The following is a 20761-nucleotide window of genomic DNA, read 5'->3' as shown; positions in this document are numbered from 1 at the left end:
TACAGGGGAAGTGTCTGCCTGGTGTGGAAGTAAAATAATTAACACCTCACAGGCTTCTGCAGGCCTCTCTAGCTAAGAAATGCATGCCAGCATGACCTAAGGGCTCTCTGGGCCAGCACAATTTAATTAACAAAAGTGTGGGAGAATTTGTGTGGAGGATTATTTTTTTTTTAAAGGGATACTGTCTAGAACTTCCTCTAGCTGATTGTCCAGAGCCCTCCTACATGTTGTACTCTGTGTTACTGCTCTTTCATGTCATTTTCTACAGTCTTGCTCATGTGGTTTGGTGAAGAATGATTGTAGAACCTAAAGGAACACCAACTGGAGCAGCCTCATTTTGGCAGTTTGTAGCAGCAGAGGAGATCACAGTGGTGTTCTGTCTTCTCCTGCAGCTGGAGTAACAAGCTGCTTCTGTTCTGACCAGGTCAGCACTGCCTTCTGGTCTTTCCATGACACTGGGGGACTTTTTATCATTTGGGCTTTGGGAAGCCAGGCTAGACCTTGTGGGCAGGATGGCCAAATCCATCCCTCATGAGCTTTGTGACTGCTGTGGTTTCAGAGTATACTTCTGTTGCGCTGGCCCCAGTCTTCAAGGCTACAAATGAATCTATGTAATAATGTGTATTTTGGATAATGCAGTAGTGTGTATTAAAGCACTCTAGCCCTCGTAGAGTCAGCCAGATATCATCTCTGAGCTTAGAAAATGCTAACACGCTTGAGACCACCACTGTAAATTACTTTTCTTTCCAAACTGCTGAAGAAGAACAGAAACTTGCAGAAGAAAGACTCTACCCCCTTTCAAACTGTAACACAGAGGTGTCCTTCACAACACCTGTGAAAGTAAGAGTGCATTTGTGGCTAGGGGTTGCTTATTTGGACTGCCAAGCTGCTGAAGCATAAGTGCTTTTTCTTGCTTAGCTGTGATGAGTATGACTACAGAGGGGTACTCCCGCATTTTGCTGGCTGTGCAAGATCTGGAACTATGACCAGAGTAGGATGCTTAGGGAGTCTTTATCATTCTCGTTCCTGCCGAAAGTCTGTGTATGCATCCTAAGTTTGGCATGAACACTGCGGGTGAGTAAAAAAACGAGTGTTGTCCTCGTTTGAAGTCTGATGTAGGTGTGGGTCACTCACAGCCCTGTCCCCTTTGGTGAGGGCTCTCTGAAGCGCAGCATCAGAAACTATCCTGACAGATTTACCTTTTGTTTTCGAGAGATAATAAGGTGAGGTTAAGCTGCTTGCTACAACAGAGATGTGTTTCCTTATCCTAAATTGAGGATAGAATAAACCTCTTACTGAATTTTCCTGGTTTGGGCTGAAGTGTGTTGTAGTGTCTTCTCTGTGCCTTTCAAAGGGAAGGAAGATCCCATAGATGGGATAGGACTGGTTATCATGAAGACAGTATGAAGTCTAATGCTTGTTTAAACTCTATCTATATTGTATGCATCTATAGATTAGATGCTTATCTCCCACCAATACTTTTTTTTTTAAACCTCAACACCGTGTTTTTACATGAGAGAACAGAGTATATAGTATATAGAAATAGTTCAGCCTGAGGAGAAACAGATACAATACACATGTGAATCTATATTGCCAGTGGGAGTTCAGGCCCACTAAATGGAAAACCTTTTAAAACAAAGTCCACTATCATTAGACATTGAGGCTGAACATGTCCCTTTCATCCCTCCATAAAAGAAAAAAAAATCTCTTTGGATATGCTCAGTGTGCAACAGTTGAAGGAAACAGCCGCTTCCAAGCTTCATTGTACTTTTTAGGAAGAACACATCTCTGACCCTTGTAGCCTCCTGAAACAGGTTCCTAACTGCACAGAACCTGCCGCAGAGGCAGGCAGCCCAGGCAGAGTCTGACCTAACAAAATGCAGATGAAAGAGGTAAAGATAGGAAATAGGAGGAGCTGATGACAGAATTTGACAGAGAACAGACCAGAAGTTTATATTAAGAGATTAAAGGCTTTAGAACTTAAACTCTTCTTTAATTCTTAAAACTTCCAACTCTTCTTTAACTTCTTTCTCAATTACTATCATTCTACTAGCTCTGTACCTTCCAGAAGAGGTATTTCATTGTCAAAAATAACGGTTTTCCACATTTTGACTCTAGAAATAGAAAACTCCAGAAAGAATGAACAAATCAAACACATCACTTTACTGCATTCAGATGCATAAAGCCCAAGTGAACATAAAAGGGAAGAGTTTGTTCCCCTATGGTGCATATTCAAGTTGTTACTTTGATTTATATCCTAAAAGCAGCGGGGGCTGACTATGTAAAGCGGAATTTCTTCTTCCCCAGGGTTTGCTCCAGATCTACATTTGTCAGTTTTCCAGTTCCTCCCCACATTAACAGTATCCACACCTTGAATGTGATTTCAGCTCCATCCACGTTCTCAGGGCAAACCAGCTGGCACATTTCTCTACAGTTTAATAGAACAATGGTCACAGTATTCACAAGTTAATACAGAAATTAAAGCTGACCCTAACTGTGTTAGGTTCTAGGCAAGGACCACCCTTCCTTCCTCTCAGAAGCAGAGCAGCTCAGTTGTAAGAACGTAGCACTTACAACCTACAAAACAACGTTGGCTGAAAATCCTTATTGTTTGTGTGTCCCATTTCACTCTCAGCCCTGAACATGGAAAAACAAAGCCGACCTAGTCTAGTGGTATACTACTGTGAAGGATTTCCAAAGGGGAAATAGTACCAGTCTCCAATCCATGTGTTCTAGACATAGTTTAACTCATCCAAACAAAGCCTGAGCACTCCCAATGCCCTTTTGGAGTGCTCTCCCAATCGCTTCTCCACCCCAACAACTTTTCAGACTCTGCCAGCTCCACATTCATGAGATAACACAGGCCTGTTGCAGTTGCGTAAGTGTTAGTTCATACTGTGCTAGCAATTCAAAGTAGAGGCTAAAAACTCCAGCCTCAACCACCTTCCTCTCCCTCTTCAGCTAACTTGTGTTCAACCCTGCAGGTATTTCAGCCTCTTCCCTCCAGTACTCAGGCTGTTTTTGTGCTCTTACACTTGGATTCCAGATCACACCCCCAGAGCCAGTCAGACAAGGGCACCCCTCAGAGAACAAGCATGCCAGAGGCTTTGCTTGTGCAAGAAAGAGAGGGGCCAGAATCCAGCTCAATTCAAGACTAGTTTTGGACAGATTTGTGCTACAAAGGTTCCGTTGCAGCTCCCTAGTAGTAAGCACAAGAACTAAAAAACAAAACAACAACAACAACAAAAAAAACAGGGAAAAAAGGGGGATGAGATCACGTGCTATATACTAACACTTGTAAACTAGTTGCCAGCTCTAGATCTGATTTTTTGCAGACTCTCAAGTACAAAATATCAGAACTAGCTTAGTCAGACTAAACTGAAGAGGCAAGCTACCTGAAGAGAGCATTTACGAGCTTCCCAAAGTGTAATAAACATGCAAATGCAATATCCTGAAAGATAAAAGTCAGATATGTATGTGAAAAGCCAGTAGAAGACAGGACTTAACTACTATTTCTTAACGCAATCTACTGATCAAAAAAGCACTAACACGTTGCCAAAGACAGTGTGTTTGTATGTAAGTAATACCCTAATACATTATTTTCACTTAACATGTGTTCTGGTGAAGGATAAGAAGGCAGTAGGAAGAAAAAATACCTAAAAGGTTCATCTTCAGTGAATGTTCCTCTTCTTCATGCGGGTACACACAGTTATTGTGCAGCATCTAGGACCACTTACACAGAACACAAACACCAACACTTCCACTATACCTGCACAAGTGTTTCAGCTACAGATTGTAACTCTTAAAGTCGTCTGCTGTCATATTCATTTTTCCCCTTTCACCTTTATTAGCTGTACATATTTTAAACCCATATGAAATAATATATTCATTTTAGAATCAGTTATTCCTAGAGCAAGTAGAGCATTGATGTCACTATTCGGAAATTCTGACAACATTAATATTTTTAATTGCCTAACCTTGATATAAAATAATCTCAGTAACCAAACAGCCAGAATCCAGAGTACAGCAATGTGAACCACAAAAAAAGAGCCAGTAGAGTTTTTCCCCAAATCAACAACAGAAACGGTGAAAAGTTCACCCCAGTTTGAGATTATTAAAACTTAAAGTGTAACAAATTTAAAGAGAGGAATGAGTTCAAAATATTTCTAGTAGTGATTTAACATTTATTTATGCTATATTCCTAAGTGTAGTACTTACTTTTTCAGGTCCCTGGATAATATTCAATAGCTTCATTAAGTTTTAAGTCAGCATAAAAAGAGACAAATACAGCTACAAGCAGACACGTACCAAATTTCCAGCAAGTTACTATATACTTGTGTACTAGCTGTACACAAAGCTATTTCATAAGACAAAACTGAAAATTCTTTGTGGGAAATAATTAAAATGGACAATTCAGAAAACTTTACAAAAATACTTCTTTTTATTAAAAGCAGCAAAGTTCAAGCAGAACAATACACAGAATGTAAACATCACTAAGTTCAGCTCCAGCCTGCTGAACCTTTGAGAAAGTCTACACTAAATGCGTCTACCACACTAGCGAGTTAACAGACTATATTATAATTTGAAAATATATTTTCTACTTTGAATTAAGAAAAAGTAACTTATCGTAGTCTGTCCCAGCGCCAGATACTGGCATCATCACACACAGCTATAAGGATACTACTATCCCTGCTAAAACTGGTTTGTCGAATGGCAGCAACACATTTAGGATGAGTAAGAGTCGTACACCTATAAATAAAAGAAAATTATTCAGCTGCAATGTTAACTCTGCACTTGCTACTACAAGTGCTGTTTCATCACCGTCTTACTTATGTGACCTAGGAAGAATTTGAAGGGCAACAGGATTGCACCCTCTGTGATGTATTTTGTATTCCAAACCTGGAGTTGGGAAAGCAGAAATTTCCTCTTTACCCATTGCCATTTCTCAACAATTTTCATGGAAGCATGGACTGAAACCTTACTAATCACATTATTTACAACTTGGTAATCAATGTTCTTTTCCAATTGTTAGGAATAAAATATGGTAATTGGGTGATTCAAGACTGCAGCATTTTTGAGAAATGTGTATAGGCATTCATATATATATATATTTACATATATATAAATGCAAACATGCAGTTATGTGTGTATAAATTTCATGTTTGTGTGCATACACACACACAAACATGCAATAAAATCACCTGGCCACGCAGGCAAGGAACTAAAAAGCCATACTGTTTTCTTCACATCACACTCATAGCTAACATTTATATTCTCACTACTCTAGTCTTTTCATCTCTTTCTCATTTGTCATGAGCTACACCCTCCTACCGTCTCCTAATTGCTTTGTAAATTTTCCACCCAGTTAGTGTGTAAGCTCTTTGAGGAAAACACATTCTTTCACTGTATCTTCACACAGTGCCCTGCACCATTTGATTGGGACCTCTTGGCACCGCTATAATGTAAGTAACAAAATAGTTTAAATAAATGAATAATGTTAACCTTCAGGGACTTGGAATCTTTATTTACCTAGTAGTTAGAATGGAAAGTGGTTACCACTGTTCAAGAATTTCTGTAGTTATTAGTAAAGGAAAAAGGAAAGTGCCCCAACTCCCTTTCTCAACAAGACTACAATTAAACATGAAGTACTCACTTGGCTTTATGAGGATCCTCTATTTCTAAATCCCAAACGTAAAGTTTGCCAACCTGATTGCCCAGAGCAAGCATCTTTAAAAGAAAGCAGAGAACATACAAGTTTTGCAATATTATCCCAAGGAACTGGAAGTCGGAATTTTATAAAGACTCTAAGTTGTAAGCGAGTATTTGGACATGAATGGCTTAACAAGTTTGTTGAAGGGGTTAGAACTGCTACATAATTTGCCTCCTTTTTCCCACTTTATTACACCTCTCTGCAGGGGGAGACGATATCAGTAAATATATCAGCTTCATATAAAGCCACCTGCAGCAGACAAACTCTCCCCTCAAACAGCACATTACATGAGGCAGGACTCGTGCCAAACACATAAATATGGAAGCAAGTGAAAAGCTGCACACCTTCAGATGCAGCAAGGTCAAAGCTCCCACGTACCTTTTGCCAGAAATCCATCGAAAACCTCATGTACCATATATCACACTGGCTGTAATCAAATCTCCCAAGTATGGTCACGTTTGACTCACTTGGCTTGATTTTATCTATATCATCTTCCATTTTGCCAGGTTTCCAGCACACAATGGCATTTTCACAAGACTAGGGAGAAACAGTGAACACACAAAAAAGTTACCTATATTTACAATTTATATAGTAAAACATTCAGTCTAGTTATAATTAAACCTAACATTTCCTGTCATAGCTTCCCCAACAACACTAAAAAAAAGTAAAACTGAAAAAAAATCTCACCTTTGTCCTTAGATCACAGCCAAATCACCAACAATATATCATTGCCCTTTGCTGGGAGCCCACTGTCCTCACAGCTCTGCCAGAAAACCAGACTGCAGGAGCCGTCCCTCACCCACTTCAGAAGAAATCAACCGAAATCAACCACAGGTACTCAAACACACTTTCACGAGCAGTTTAGATTAACCTAGATTTAAGGACTGTTCACCCTGATCCCTTCAACCAGCAGGACTTTGCACGCCCCAATTTCTGGCAAAGAGGCAGCGACACCACCGAGTTTAATACCTGCAAGCAAACACTACTAGTGCTATCACACAGATCAAAGGAACTCCATTACGTGAACCCTCGTTTCTCCCTTTAGCTGCAGGACCTCTCACATAAGTAGCTGCATAGCCTCTCTCTGGGCATTTCATGCAGATCCTGGTTAGTTGGCACCCCTGTACTTTTAGCAGATCTATGACTGTAGCAATAATTCTACTTTTTGGGTAAAAGTTGCTTGTCCGCACATCCCAACAGTAGACAAAATTCACAATATACTCCATAAAATCATTTAACACAGCACAGTTAACCTACAACCCGAATTCCAGTAAAACTTCTACTGTTTAAGAACCTCAGAATAAGCAAATAAGAGTACGATAGCTGAAAAAGCTGCTACTTTACCTTGGAAAGGATTAGATCTCCCAACCATCGTACACAGTCAACATAGTTCCTATGTATGTCTCTCGTGGAAAAGTCAGGAAAGTGAATTTTCTGAGAAATAAAAGGCCTATGGAGAAAATGGCCAAGTGAGGTTCAGGGAAATACAAGTCCAATTTTCAATGGCCAGTTTTAAGATATCTCAATGTTAAAATGACAAGTCTGTCTTTCTTTGTTGTTTTAACAGTTTTCTAACAAAGTAGATTTTGTATGCTTTTTTTTTTTTTTAATAAAATTGGAACATTTTCATCCTCATTCCTAATGAAACAAATTGTTTTCCAACACGTTTAACTGTAAAAGACTGTACAGAGACAGCGCTAAGCAAAACCTTCAGATGCTGCATCCTTCAGATGCTGCTCGCAGCTCCCATTGCTAAATACCTCAAGAACTGGTTAAAGCTCAGCTTTCCTGATGCTTCTTCTGCAACATCTAAATTGTCAAATAGAAAAGCACACTAAAACAGCATTTTTTTAAAGCATCATTTAATATTTGGTAACATTACCAAAAAAAGCGAGAGCATTTTCACAGCTAGTCTCACTGCTGAACATGTTCAGTGTGTTTTAGACTCTTCAATTCTCTCAATGGTTTAACTGGAAGTTAAGATTAAAAAATTGATGAACTTCATAAAGGAGGCTTTATCTATCATGTATCTAGTAGTTATGTTTACTTGACAATTTGCTCATATTTGAGGTCAGATAAGAAAAAGTGATGAAAATTAAAGGTATTACTACATAAATGGTTTTGTCCCAGCCCCAAAGTCAGATAACAGATACAATAATTAGTGATAAATACACAATGTAAAACTAAATTATTTACTATGCTTAATTACACGGATTTGATTCCCTCCTAGAAATTTTGAGGCAAGAGGAGGAAAAGCCACTGGCATATCTTAAAACAAAATGAAATACAAGCTTTGATTAAGAATGATGATAATCCCACACATTTCCTAGCCAAGCAGATAATTACAAAATAACTAAGATATTTAAAAATAAGTGACAGAACTTTGAATTCAATGAAATTCTACTGAAGCTAACACCAGAAAGACATCTTCCACAGATTCAGTATCCCCCAACAATCCCCAGGTCACTCACTACCTCCAAGAACTCCCAATTTCTACAGGAATTAATCTGGGCTGTTGATGAGCATATTTATTTTGCAAAGACAGCCAAGAAGAGGAAGACTACGTACCTGTTAGTTTTATTTGGATTGTACTCATAAGACTCTTTGATGGCATTTATCATTCTCTTGGAATTGATTCTCCAGAGTTTTAGAGAGTGATCCATCCCACAGGACATGATTTTTTCACCCAGAAGATCATAATCCTATGTATATGAAATAATTTTGAGCACCCCCAGCCTAAGCTGCATTATATCAACTCAGATTTTATTCCATCATTTCCATCAAAACAGCATCTTCTGCGTAGAGAATGCAATAAAACTGCATATTTCAAATAGAAAAAAATACTAATAACTTAATCCTGCTCACTGCAAAGAAGCGTAGTAGCTTAATAACTATAGTTATTCTCCCTCAAGGAAAAAGATGCATATTCGACAGCGCTGACAGACAATGAATGAACCTACTGCTCGTGCTCTCCCTCGGTAAATTCCCTAGGTTTCATTTTATGGAGCAACCTTGGCAGAACTCCAGGGCTACCACTTGGGTGATGAGTATTTACAACTCCCAGAGAACACAGCGTCAGGTTTCATGTAGGTACACACCTCAGCTTTCGGGTCACACAACAGCAAAGGAAACAGTTGTTAATAAGAGTATTAAAAGTCAAAGATTCTATTCGGCATTTGCTGGGTACCAGCATCTGTTTGCAGCCGCTGGAAAGCAGCATAGCTCACCTGAAATAACTTCTTTCCTTCACTACGACGTCTCAAAAAGGTTTATTTGCTCTTGCTGCTTTGGCTTGATAAGACCTCAAGAACTTTAAAAGTGGGACCATAATGAAAATTCATTACTCCTTCTAGCCCCACTGAGCTCTACTTTGTTGACGTCTAGGCTGCACTGAGAGAATTGGCTACTGAAATAGATACAGCAAGTGAACACCTGTCCTGTTTATCGAGAGGTGGCCAGATCAAACCACTGGATTTAAACTTATCTACCCCTTGAACAGCATTGATGCACTTCAGGGTTTCTGTTTTTGCTTTTCAGTAGGTATAGTATGAAAACAGTGCACAGGAGGACAAAAAGTTGCATATTACAGGCTTACTACCCTTTGTAAATCTAAATCACTGCCCCACAGTCTTCCACTTACTGCACTTAACACCTCATCCCTGTGCCCTTCTACTCCTCCAAATATTGCAACCAGCGTGTCTGTCTGGATGTTCCACAGCCTCAATGCATGATCTATAAAGAACAAATAAAATTACATGCTGCTTTTTATACGTACATATGAATAATATATTTCAGCTTCACCACTTTCAATAAAAGGTGTTCAAGTAAACATTTAAAAGACACTTAAATCTTCTTCAGTTGTTAGAAACAACGGAACTGCATTAACTAAATTGCCATTACAACTAAGCTACTGTTAGAGTAATTCTGTAATTGAGAAAGTGTGCCCGTCCCCCTCCCCTAGGGATAGCTTCTACAGAAATATACTTAGGTCTTTAGGTCTTCTGAAAAAGAAAGAGTCTGATCTTGGACAAGTATGCCTTTATTTAGTCTTATCTCAAAAGCAATCTTGTATTTCAAAAAAGAAAACGTTAATTTTAAGCCATTCTTACATCACCATTTATAAAGCTTTTATTTTCCTTTTTTTTTTTTTATTCTTTAAACAATTATTCTTTATGAATCACAGACTGTAGGGATGGGAGTTACTGTTTCCATAAACAATACACATTTCAAAGTCAGTCGGACTAATCCACTTGTTTAAAGGAAGTTTAAACAATTTCTAATGAAGAACCTCTACCGTATTTCCCATTGGGTTCCACAAATACACTGCACTGAATTACAATAATGCCAACTGGAAGGCCACACAGGCCCAAACATTGTCCTCTTTTTCTATTCGTCTCTCAGCCAAGCAGTTCTGAGACCCCAGGACTCTCCCACCTCATGCCCAATTGTAGGTAGCACCCGGCCCAAGACTACAGCTGATGACAAAAAAGTATTAAAAAGACAATACACAGAACTTTAGAAATTCAAAAGCATGAACTTGAGGTTCCCAAACCTAATTCTCATGTCGTGTCCTCAGTAACGCTGAAGTCAAAAGCCCCCTTATGTTGCCAGCCCTAGTGTTCCTGAAGGCTTAACTCTTGAGGCAGATCAAGTATCTCCTCCTTTAACAGAACAGCCAAGATTAGGAAGTCGTGACTGTTTAGACTGGTCAAGCCCATGAGACACCATACCAAAACAACGCTTCTCCCTTCCCTAATATCCTTTTTACACAAAGTTCAATTAAAGTCAGAGCTGCTCTTGAGAGAGGGAATCAAAGTTTTGCCCATGAAGAGAGTGGTGAATGTCATCTGCAACTTTATGACATTCCCACTAGATGGCAAGATGCTTCAACAATTGAAAACTAATAACTAAGAAAGGAAAGAGCAACTCCAATTCTCACATTTCTTTCTCTGAAAAAGCAGCACTATTCACAATCCCGTTGCACCACAGGTGGAGTTATTTTTAGTGTAGGCCATGGATTTAAATATGTGCATGATGTACAGCCATAAAGAGCAAGATTTGCTCTAGACTTTAAAGGTAAACTTGTTCAGTGCCATTAACAAAATTCTCAAAGACTTGAGAGATTTTGGCCATTTTCAAGACCAAAAATCCAATCCAAAGTATCCTGATTTATACAAAAACAAAAGAGTTTTGTTTTTCCTCACCTTTGCTTACAGATAAAAGGAGATTTGGATCTCTTGGATGGAATTTCAGTTCATTGATTGCATTTCCATGGCCCACGTAGTGCTGGGATAGAATTCAGAGACCAAGTTATCATTTCCCTTCACGTTTACATGTATTTAGAAGACATATGTTTCATGCCTTACTGAAACACAAGCTATATCCCAAAGTTCTGAGCACTCACCTTTATGCACTGCATTGTAATAGGGTTAATTATCCTGATAATACCCCTGGACCCTGCCACAGCAAGAAGAGGATGGCTTGTATTGCTATCGTACGTCCACGCACAGGTATAGAAATTTTCATCTGCCTACAACATCTCGTGTTAAGGAACACAGACTTTTGGTTTGGTTTTGAGTAAAACAAACTTTTTTTAAAAAAAAAAAAAATTGACTTTTTAAAACAAACTTGTTGCTATTTTATTAAAGTGCCAAGGAGTCTGTGCTGGTCCAATAACAAAAAGATAAATATTTGATTATACATCTGCAAATATCAGCAACATTGACTTTTCTCCAGATGTTTCCTCACTTCTGTTCCATAACACACAAGGAACACCTCTCTCTTGGCATCACTTTTCAACTTCTCCAAACCACTGAAAGACTGGGAATAAAAATGAGGATGAATCGAGAGCAAACTGACCAACAAACATTATTACTCAGAGCATGAAATATCATTCTTAGGCTTTAAATCCAGTTCCAGTCCAGAGAGAAGCCAAGATCACTGTAAAACAGCGAATGTGAAACACCGCACAAATTAGTGTTAGGAAGATTAAACCAACAGAGAATTGGTTTTCAAATATTTTAATACAGCTCGTTCCATGAGCCTGTGTTTCTAATATTATTTCAATAGGAGGGACTCTAGGACGTGGAAAAGAAAAAGACTTGGACCTACCGTGAGCAATGTGCCACATGAGCAAAGTATGAAATCACAGACAAAACCTTTGTGTTATTTTTCCTACGAAGCCTCTTCATCTGATAAAGAGGAACCAAACAAGTGCCTTTTTGAACTTAAAAGGATACGTCAGCATCCACGTAGGACTGCAACAGACGGATTTCTCCTTGGGAATGACATTCATATAAGGTAACCTGTTAAAAAAAAAAGAGAGAAATTGATGCTTTCTTGTGATATTTCAAGAGGAAATCATATGCACCTGTATACTGACTTCCTTATGCAGAGAGGCGGAGTGCTTTTATGCCTTAGCTCTCATCCATTACCTGTTTGTTCCTCACAGGTGGGAATGGTTTGATAAAAGATGCTCATAGCAGTTCCAGTTTAACACCACTCCAGGAGTTGGCAGTCCTTCCCAGATACTGCTTGACTTGTCTCAGTAAGGTTAAGCTCTATTTGTAACTAGTTACACTGCAGCCTCCTCCAACTGGAGGCAGTCTTTTACAGGAGTAATTGATACACAGTTTACTCTTAGTTTAGCACTTTTGCTAACTGTCAGGTGGAAGAAGCCAGGAAATGAAAGGCTTCTTGTTTATTCACAACACTTCCACAGAACGCGCTTCAGGAGTTATTTTCAAGACTGAAATGACATAGATCCTTCTCCATAAAAAGCCCATAAAGACATTCCCGCAGGCCATTAATTTAGCTACTGAGCTACCTGGCTTCCTTGCAGACTCTTCTCATCCCATTTTAGAGCATACAACCTTTTGGAAACAGTAACACATACAAAGGGTAATTTTAGTGACAAGATACATTTATGCACCCGTCTTCCTTCCTCTCTGTTTACCTTACCGGAGGAATTTCCATCACCATACAGAGGCTAAATCCCAAATAGTAAAGCATGACATCACACAACAATTCAGAGGCTGCACCTCTCCCAGATACCAGCCGCTACGTACCTCAGAAGTAAAGCTTGCTATACGAAGGATCTTGTGTCAGTGCTAAACACAGGTAAAGGGTTTGGTTGAAACCAGGAATGCAAACAAAAGCACACGGAAGGGCTTATGGTTAAAAACAGATTACTCACCCTGTTGCTGCCCACAGTGGCAAAAACGAGAGGATCACCTTCTTTACTGTGCCAGTTAAACTGGACTCCAAACAAAGGCTGACCATGGTCCTCCTGTAGATGCAAAGTAAGATTAGAGACAAAATAAATAAAACCCACAGACACATTATTTTTGTGAAACTCAGCTGTGGTGGTAAACAGTTTAATTGCTACGTTTTCCTCCAACTACCAGGTTCCCATCCAGGATAATTTCAGGTAGCGACCAGTTAAAAAGAACAGTTTTGTTGCGTCACATTTTCACTGGGCTCTCTTACGGGAGGCTAAAGAAATACTTCTCCCCCTCTGCCTCCCCCCCAAAAAAGGTTTTAAACAGTGAAGGGGAAGAACTGTTGTCTCACAGTTACGGCCAGAAGTTTGGCAGAACTCCTGAGTTATATTTGCAGCTCTACCATTTACTTTGTTTTGCCACTACCAACAAGGAAAGCTTCTAAGGCCAGGTCTATATGCATTTTATATTACTTTCACACACGGATTTACAACTTCACAGAGGAGACCTACAAGGACTAGGAAGAATTATGCTGGTGTAACAGTGGAGAAGGGTTACATTTAGCTATTACAGCACAGTTAGGTCTTGCAGCTCTCTCACAGATTTGATGAACTAACTCCAGCACGTCACAAAACTGCTGCAAAGTTCGTATCTACAAAGTGTTTTCAGATCTCCTTCAAGAACAGTCACCAGAAGAATGTCAAGAATTATTTTTTAAAGAGCTTACATCAGTTTAAGAGAAGAAAAAAAGCAGATATGTTTATAAATTGTGATGAATATGGTGGTGCTTGTTATTAATTGATAACAGTATTTTGGCCTGTCCTGACAGGATGTTTTCAGTAAGAATAATGTTCATTAAAGTGCCTCCCCACAGGGGACTGTCTGGGACAGTACAGGCAGGAAGGAAGTGTCTCATGATGGCTGTTAAGCAGTCTTCAAATGGTAGGGCTTCAGAGACAAGACGAGAAATATTAGCCCCGGCAGCTCTGACCTGTGCAAGCACCAAAGAATGAATTTGAGGAGGGGGCGGGGAGTTCAACACTTCTCAGAACGAGCTTACTAAGAAGTAAGGAGGGCCAGAAGAATTTAAAGTAGGCATTATTTACTGAGAAAGGCAGTATCTGTTATTACCTCGACAGGCAGAGCTAGAAAGAGACTGAAGAAAATCTCTGAGTGAAGGCCCTCCCGCATTTCTTAGAGAAAGGCTGTAATTTTCAAAGCTGAATACACATTAAGAAGAATTGTTCACAGTTCAACTCAAAGTATTACCCATCATAACATGAAAGGACAAAGAAGTGGGTTTGTGGGACGGGGGAACAGGGGAAAAGCAGCAAGGTCATTAGTGACCCCAGGACAGAGAAAAAAGCAGGTATTTGGCACCAGTAAAGCACTGCAGCTTAATTAGAGATGTAGAATGAGAAAAACACTTGGGTATCTATCTGAAGAAGTTATGCTTTCCTCATCTAACCTACCATCATCCTCACTGGTCAGAGAGAGCACATACTGTTTTGATAATACTTATCTGCTCTAATCTTTGTTCTAGCTGCTAACGATGAACCAGGTTTTTAAAAATTTACACTGTTAGGTGCTGCACATTCTGGTTATCATGAGATGCCCAATCTGGTTTGTGCAGACAGACAAGTTTGACCTACATGCTGGTTCGAGAGGAACTGAGAAATGCCATCTTGACCCCGATATAAATAAAGGGCACAAAACCCAAAGTATTCAGGTTCTTCGTGCACCAGACGGAAGGCGCAGAAACCAACAGACCTCCAGCTGCTACAAAAGCAGATAATCAGTGGTTAGTTCTGCCCTTACTCACCCAACGCCAACGCAGGTTCAGGCAGACAAAGTAAGACTAGAGCTGCCTTTAGACAGAAGGCAGGGAAATAACCACCAGGCCAACGCAGCCGAAAATAACCACCTACAACTACACGAGCACACTGTACAGTGCTAGTGAGGCACCAACGGCCCACACGCGCACTCCCAGTTCCCTCAAGTGGAAGCAAACCTTCCTGGCGGTGGTTTTAGTCAGCTGTCCCTTTCAGGGTAACAAACCAGGATCCTGCGTGTGGCTGGTTCCTGATTCCCAACTCAGGGGACAGTGAGTAGAGGCTGAGACATCGACCTGCTAACTGCTACTGAGGCACACTCTAAACAAGAGCAAAGGGTCGGGCAGACGATGGTGTTGTTCTGAAGGGAGCACATCAAAGGAGAATTCTTTGCTGCAAGATCTATAAAAAAAATTATACATAGATGTATGTGAGGATGTACTTCTGCTTGCTGTATATGCTCATTTATAAACTACGTTTCCACTCAGAGAGCAAAGATTTTTTCAGGATGTGCCACAGTAACTCAGTACCGTAAAAAAAGCAATAAAAATAAAACGCTTTCTGATTTCCTGTCATTTTCCAAGTTATATATTTGTTTTCCTGATGCCTAAATTTCAGCCCAAATAACTTCCACACTAGTGTTTAAAAAGCATATTTAGCAAGCAGCGTGTTTTTCAGGCTGAATCATAACCGTTTAACATTCAAAGCAGTGGGCAATGGCCATGTTTTCCTAAAAGGAAAAAATAAGAGTAGGAAATTGAAAAAAGCAAACAAACCATAATTTATACACCTCTAAAGAACATTAAAATAAATTTCCATGTCTTTAAATCACGTTGACTTCTCATTAATTTCAGCATATATATCTTACAGCATAGTTCAAAGGCAGAATGGGATATACATGACGTGATATCCAAAGAGTCATGTCTTTCTGAACCTATATACAACATTCAATCGCTACACTTTATCTTCACAGTATTTCCAAGATTAGTATGGAGGAACAGGAAAAAGAAAAGAGGCTTCCCCAAAAACAACGTAAAAAAGACTGACCAAATTTGGCTGCTACCTGGTCTTTAAAGCAGTTCAAAGAGAAATGGGAAGACACAAAAAATATCCTGCTTAGAGTGAATGTAGCATTTCAGCTACGTTTGATTCCACTTGCACAGGAAACTGGGGATTGCTTAACCACGCAGGGTGGTCCTTTGGGTCACCCCAGAGCAGGGATGAGGGGATGCTCTGCTTTACCAAAAGAACTCGGTAGATACTAACCACTTTGGGGTATCTGGTCAGTGGAAAGAAAACAAATACGCTCAGCAAAACTCAGGACTTGCTAAATGTTTGAATGCTGGAAGGCCCACGCCAGTGGCTGAAGCAAGACTTTAAGCCACAGAAAGCACCGTCTGCGGGGGCGATGCCTGTGAATCATAGGAGCAGCTGCCTACCTAGGTCAAAGCGAAAGAACTACTCTTCCTCTGCCGCCCTGAAAGAGATAACGTGGTTTTTGAAGCATAAAAGTTAAGATCGACTTGCTTCCCAGACACTTTGTCAGCTTAACTTCATATCACAACTTCCCCAGTGGCAAAGCTCATTTAGGAGGTTTCCAGGCTTCAAACGTCTCAGCCCCTCCTGCTCAGCTACCCAACTATTTCCGTGAGGCAGTCTGAAGCCTTAGTTCAGGAACAGTGTCATCAGCAAAGCTCAACAGTTGTTGAGAATGTGGGAGAATGACAAACCTGCTACAGGAATTCTGCAGAAGATGCAGATGCATTTATGTCGACTTCTTGTTAGCCAAATATAAAGTTTAAGAGAACTCCCATCTTCTTTCAGGTCCAACTTTCCTTTATTCAGAAATCTTAGAAAAATTGTATCGTACAGTGTGTTTACAGCTTTTGACACACAAATATCCCCCACAAGGCTGGGGAAGGAAAGAACGCCCTGACAGGGCGCAAGAATCCAAATGTAAATAATTGACTCGGTTCACCATAGTCTGCAACCATGCAGAAGAAAACAATACCCTAAAACACAAGAACAGGGAGTAAAGATCATGAATCCCCGTCCCTTAATGCCTCCAGATGCTCTGTGGGAATATAAATATGACATACATCAGGTGTGACCACACAGTCACAACACTCCTGGTAAATTAACCACAGCACACAGCATACCTTTTATGTCAATTGCCCGATGACAGAAAAAATGACATTAAAAGTGTGAGAAGAATGCTGTAATTTAAGAAGAATGTTGTAATTTATTTTTTAAGAAGAATGTTTTAATTTCTTTTTAAAATACATTTCATCAGGCAGAAAAGTCTGTATGAATTCTGTGCTCTGCATCACGTCACATTTTGATATCAATCTGTTTATCCAGCATCTTATCTCAATAACTACAGCTTTGATGAAATAATTATAAAATACCATACATAAAACTTTGCAAAAACATAAAAAATAGGACTAATTGCAGCATTACCTACTGATTCCTGTCTCCCAGTATTCTTTTTCTTCAGAACTTTGGGTATTCCAAATAAGAAAGGTAGTTTCATCAAATAAGCACAGAACGTGGATATTTTGAAATATTCTCTGCTCTGTGTGTAATTATTTTGATGCTGTCACATAGTTTATATCACTGCCAGCAAACGGTACCCAACATCCCCAAGCCGAAGCTTCCATACACCTACCTTTAGGCTATTTACACATTTGAAGGAGTATTTGCACTTCTTTGACTTCCATTTGCCTTTCCCCCAGCTTTTTCTTCCCGGTGCGTTAGGAGTGTTTGTCGGGGTGTCCGGGCGCTCCGTGTTAGTACCACTTTCAATGCTAACAGCATCATCCTGAAAACAAGTTATACAGAATATAATAAAGGTAAAATATAAATATAATAAATATTAAAAAGTTATACAGAATATAATGAAGGTATCATTAAACGGTATATGAATTCAGCTAATTCCAGAGCTCGGCCTTTTCATTTTCCCTCCTCCATAAGGACAGCAGATCTCCCAGGACTTTTTATTTCTTTATTTAGATTCACGTACTTAAATCCATTACTAACGTAACCGCATTTCTCTCCAGAAGCAGAACGTGAGTCACACGAGGGCTGATCCAAAAGGGCCATACGTGCACTGTGATCTAGTGAAGTTTCCTTGGAATACAGGAAGCTGCCCTTAGGAAACGTCTCAAGATAAAGTGGTTGCTTTCCCTGGAAAGCATCTCTGACGCAGATGGAACGAGTGCTTCTGAAGTAAGGAATGAAGAGGGTGTTTGTGGAAAAACATTAGGTAATGCCACGTCAGGCATCTAGCCCTGCTGGGAGATTTCTGGACACCCTCGGCAGCTACAGGCAAAGCGCAGCCCTGCAGTAACGCGCTTCTGCGATAAGTCAGCACCGCCACTAGAAGAGGAAGTCCCACCCCTCCCTCTGCTCTTTTCTACAGATTCCTGCTTCGACTTAAAGCTACATTAAAAAAAAAAAAAAAACATACCACAACATAAAGAATAGTTTCCTGTCTGATCCAACCGGGCCTTCAACCATCAGCAGCCAGAGCCAAGGTAAGAAGGGGGAAAGCTGAAATAAGGGGTGGGCAAAACCACCCTTAACATAACTTGGTAGTTTTAGGTCAATTTGGAACAATTAACAGAAAATACTGTTTGCTCTGGCAGGCCAAAGAGCCTATCGTATCCTGGGGCACATCAGGCACGGCATTGCTAGTGGCTGAGCGAAGGGATTGTCCTGCTCTGCTCTGCACTGGTGCGGCCTCACCTCGAGCACTGGCTGCAGGTTTGGGCGCTACAGTATGAAAAGGACACGAAACTATCAGAGAGTGTCCAAAGGAGGGCTACAAAGATTGGGAAGGGTCTAGACGGGAAGACATATGAGGAGAGGCTGAGGTCCCTTGGGTTGTTCAGCCCAGAGCAGGGCAGACTGAGGGGAGGCCTCATGGCGGCCTGCAGCTCCCTCACGAGAGCGGAGGGGCAGGCGCTGAGCTCTGCTCTCTGGGGACAGAGACAGGACCCGAGGGAACGGCATGGAGCTGGGACAGGGGAGGGTCAGGCTGGGGGTTAGGGAAAGGTTCTGCACCCAGAGGGTGGTCGGGCACTGGGACAGGCTGCCCAGGGCAGTGGTCACGGCACCGAGCCGCCAGAGCTCAAGAAGTGTTTGGACAACGCTCTCAGCCGCAGGGCCCGATTTTGGGGTGGGGCTGTGTGGAGCCAGGAGCTGGACTTGATGATCCCTGTAGGTCCCTTCCAGCTCGGGTTATCGTGTGATTTTACAGTTCCACATGCAGCCCACCTGCAGTGCACCACCCACAAGCACGTCCATCCCCATTCCCTGCATCACCCATCACTGCACGCTCCACCTGCACCACAACAAGCAGCGCCTGCAGTTCCACAGGAGAAACTTCAGCTTGTTAAATCAAGACACCTTTTTTTTCCCTGGCAAGTTAGTCTGGTCATCTTCCACCAGAAAGCCGGGAGAAAACATCTCAAATGAGGCCATGTAATGACTACAGCTGACCTTGGGGAGACAGGGGCAGCCTTTCACTGGAAGATGTTCAATGTAACACAAAGCTGCAGCAAGAACTCCGCTAGGAACATGGAGTAAGGGCAGCTGTAAACATTAGCGCATCGATTCCCACCAAACATTTATGCTCTGTCCCAGTTTCACATTTGTACCATCAGCCAGAAGAGGGACAGACGTACGGGTCTTGGGTTGCCCAACAACTTTGAAAACCAGGACATCAAGAGGAGAAAAAGGAGGGAAGACAACACACCATGAAGGCTGTAAGGGAACTGCCCGAGCCTGGAATCACTCCCAGAAGAGCCAACCCTCTCCCAACAGGCATAGCTGGCTCTTCCAATTTCTTCTCTTGTACCCTAAGAAACTTCTGAGCCGTCCAAACTTTGGTCTCCCAAGAGTACTCGCTAGCAAGAGCCACAACACTTCACAGAACCTGTAACTACATCACCAGCAAGCTTGCCTTTGGGATGCCTGTGGACCAAAAAGACAGGCTTCCTCCGAACCAGTTGTTATGCCAAATGTAAGCAGAATCCAGAATAATTTCTGGACTAGTGGGGTTCAGTAACAAACCCTCGGAAACAGACCGCTTTCCCTTTTGAGACTGCTCTCATCTTCAGTAACCACACAGCCCACGTGCTAACCTACAACGAACACTAACGCAAGCCCAAAATCTGTCACCACGTCTCACTCAGATTCACAAACGCATGTATCTGTAGGGCAAACGTACGTTTGCTGGTCTGCACGACCAGCTGCCAGACGCCGATGAGCAGCTGAAAAGGTTCAGCAGCAGCAGGACACAGCACCTTGGGACTGTTCCCCCATGAACAGCACTTCCACGGGGTACTGGGGACGTGGTGCAGATCCCTCACTTTCTGGATAAGCGCTCTAACCAAGGAAAGTGTTGTTCAGGGATAACACCCAAGTAACTTCCCCACTGCAGCAGCTGCATGAGTTAGATACCTGCGACTGCCTTTTGGGTACGGGGCTATTCTGTACCAACCATGCTACCTCAAGTCCTGAGCACCGGACTTTAGCACAGCTCAGAATCCTAGAATCATCACGGTTAGAAGAGCCCTCCAAGATCACCTGGTCCAACCACCCCCCTACCACCAGTGTCACCCACTAAACTTTCCCCTCTACTCGGCTCTGGTGAGGCCACACCTCGAGTACTGTGTTCAGTTTTGGGCCCCTCGCTACAGGAAGGACATGGACGTGCTCGAGCGAGTCCAGAGAAGGGCGACCAAGCTGGTGAGGGGTCTGGAGAACAAGTCTTACGAGGAGCGGCTGAGGGAGCTGGGCTTGTTCAGCCTGGAGAAGAGGAGGCTCAGGGGAGACCTCATCGCTCTCTATAGGTACCTTAAAGGAGGCTGTAGCGAGGTGGGGGTTGGTCTGTTCTCCCACGTGCCTGGTGACAGGACGAGGGGGAATGGGCGAAAGTTGCGCCAGGGGAGGTTTAGGTTGGATGTTAGGAAGAACTTCTTTACTGAAAGGGT

The 20761-nt window shown here is 41.5% G+C and overlaps 1 protein-coding gene and 1 long non-coding RNA gene across 3 annotated transcripts in view; one reads left to right on the top strand and one right to left on the bottom strand.

The window, feature by feature from the left end:
- Window positions 1-4409: 4409 nt before the first annotated feature.
- Window positions 4410-20761, bottom strand: part of EED (embryonic ectoderm development) — a 17388-nt gene continuing 1036 nt past the window's right edge. Inside the window, exons 2-12 of one of the 2 annotated variants that reach the window (XM_035560380.2) lie at window positions 17431-17583; window positions 12906-12998; window positions 11950-12015; window positions 11115-11240; window positions 10915-10996; window positions 9351-9442; window positions 8279-8412; window positions 7055-7160; window positions 6089-6247; window positions 5654-5727; window positions 4413-4749 (exon numbers count right to left, since the gene is read on the bottom strand). In XM_035560380.2, the coding sequence (XP_035416273.1) occupies window positions 4623-4749; window positions 5654-5727; window positions 6089-6247; window positions 7055-7160; window positions 8279-8412; window positions 9351-9442; window positions 10915-10996; window positions 11115-11240; window positions 11950-12015; window positions 12906-12998; window positions 17431-17583 (1212 nt within the window). In that variant the 3' untranslated portion in view covers window positions 4413-4622. Of the gene's footprint in view, window positions 4750-5653; window positions 5728-6088; window positions 6248-7054; window positions 7161-8278; window positions 8413-9350; window positions 9443-10914; window positions 10997-11114; window positions 11241-11949; window positions 12016-12905; window positions 12999-17430; window positions 17584-20761 lie in introns of both variants that reach the window. The other variant, XM_035560381.2, reaches the window with a different exon arrangement.
- The window catches only part of LOC118254789 (uncharacterized), a 15276-nt gene continuing 12324 nt past the window's right edge, over window positions 17810-20761 (top strand). Inside the window, exon 1 of the long non-coding RNA XR_004780764.2 lies at window positions 17810-18298. This is a non-coding gene — a long non-coding RNA (uncharacterized LOC118254789). The remainder of the gene's footprint in view (window positions 18299-20761) is intronic.

The sequence above is a fragment of the Cygnus atratus genome, chromosome 1 (genome assembly GCF_013377495.2).
Source record: "Cygnus atratus isolate AKBS03 ecotype Queensland, Australia chromosome 1, CAtr_DNAZoo_HiC_assembly, whole genome shotgun sequence".
In the NCBI taxonomy this organism is placed as follows: domain Eukaryota; kingdom Metazoa; phylum Chordata; class Aves; order Anseriformes; family Anatidae; genus Cygnus; species Cygnus atratus.
This window is presented reverse-complemented; position numbering and strand designations above follow the sequence as displayed.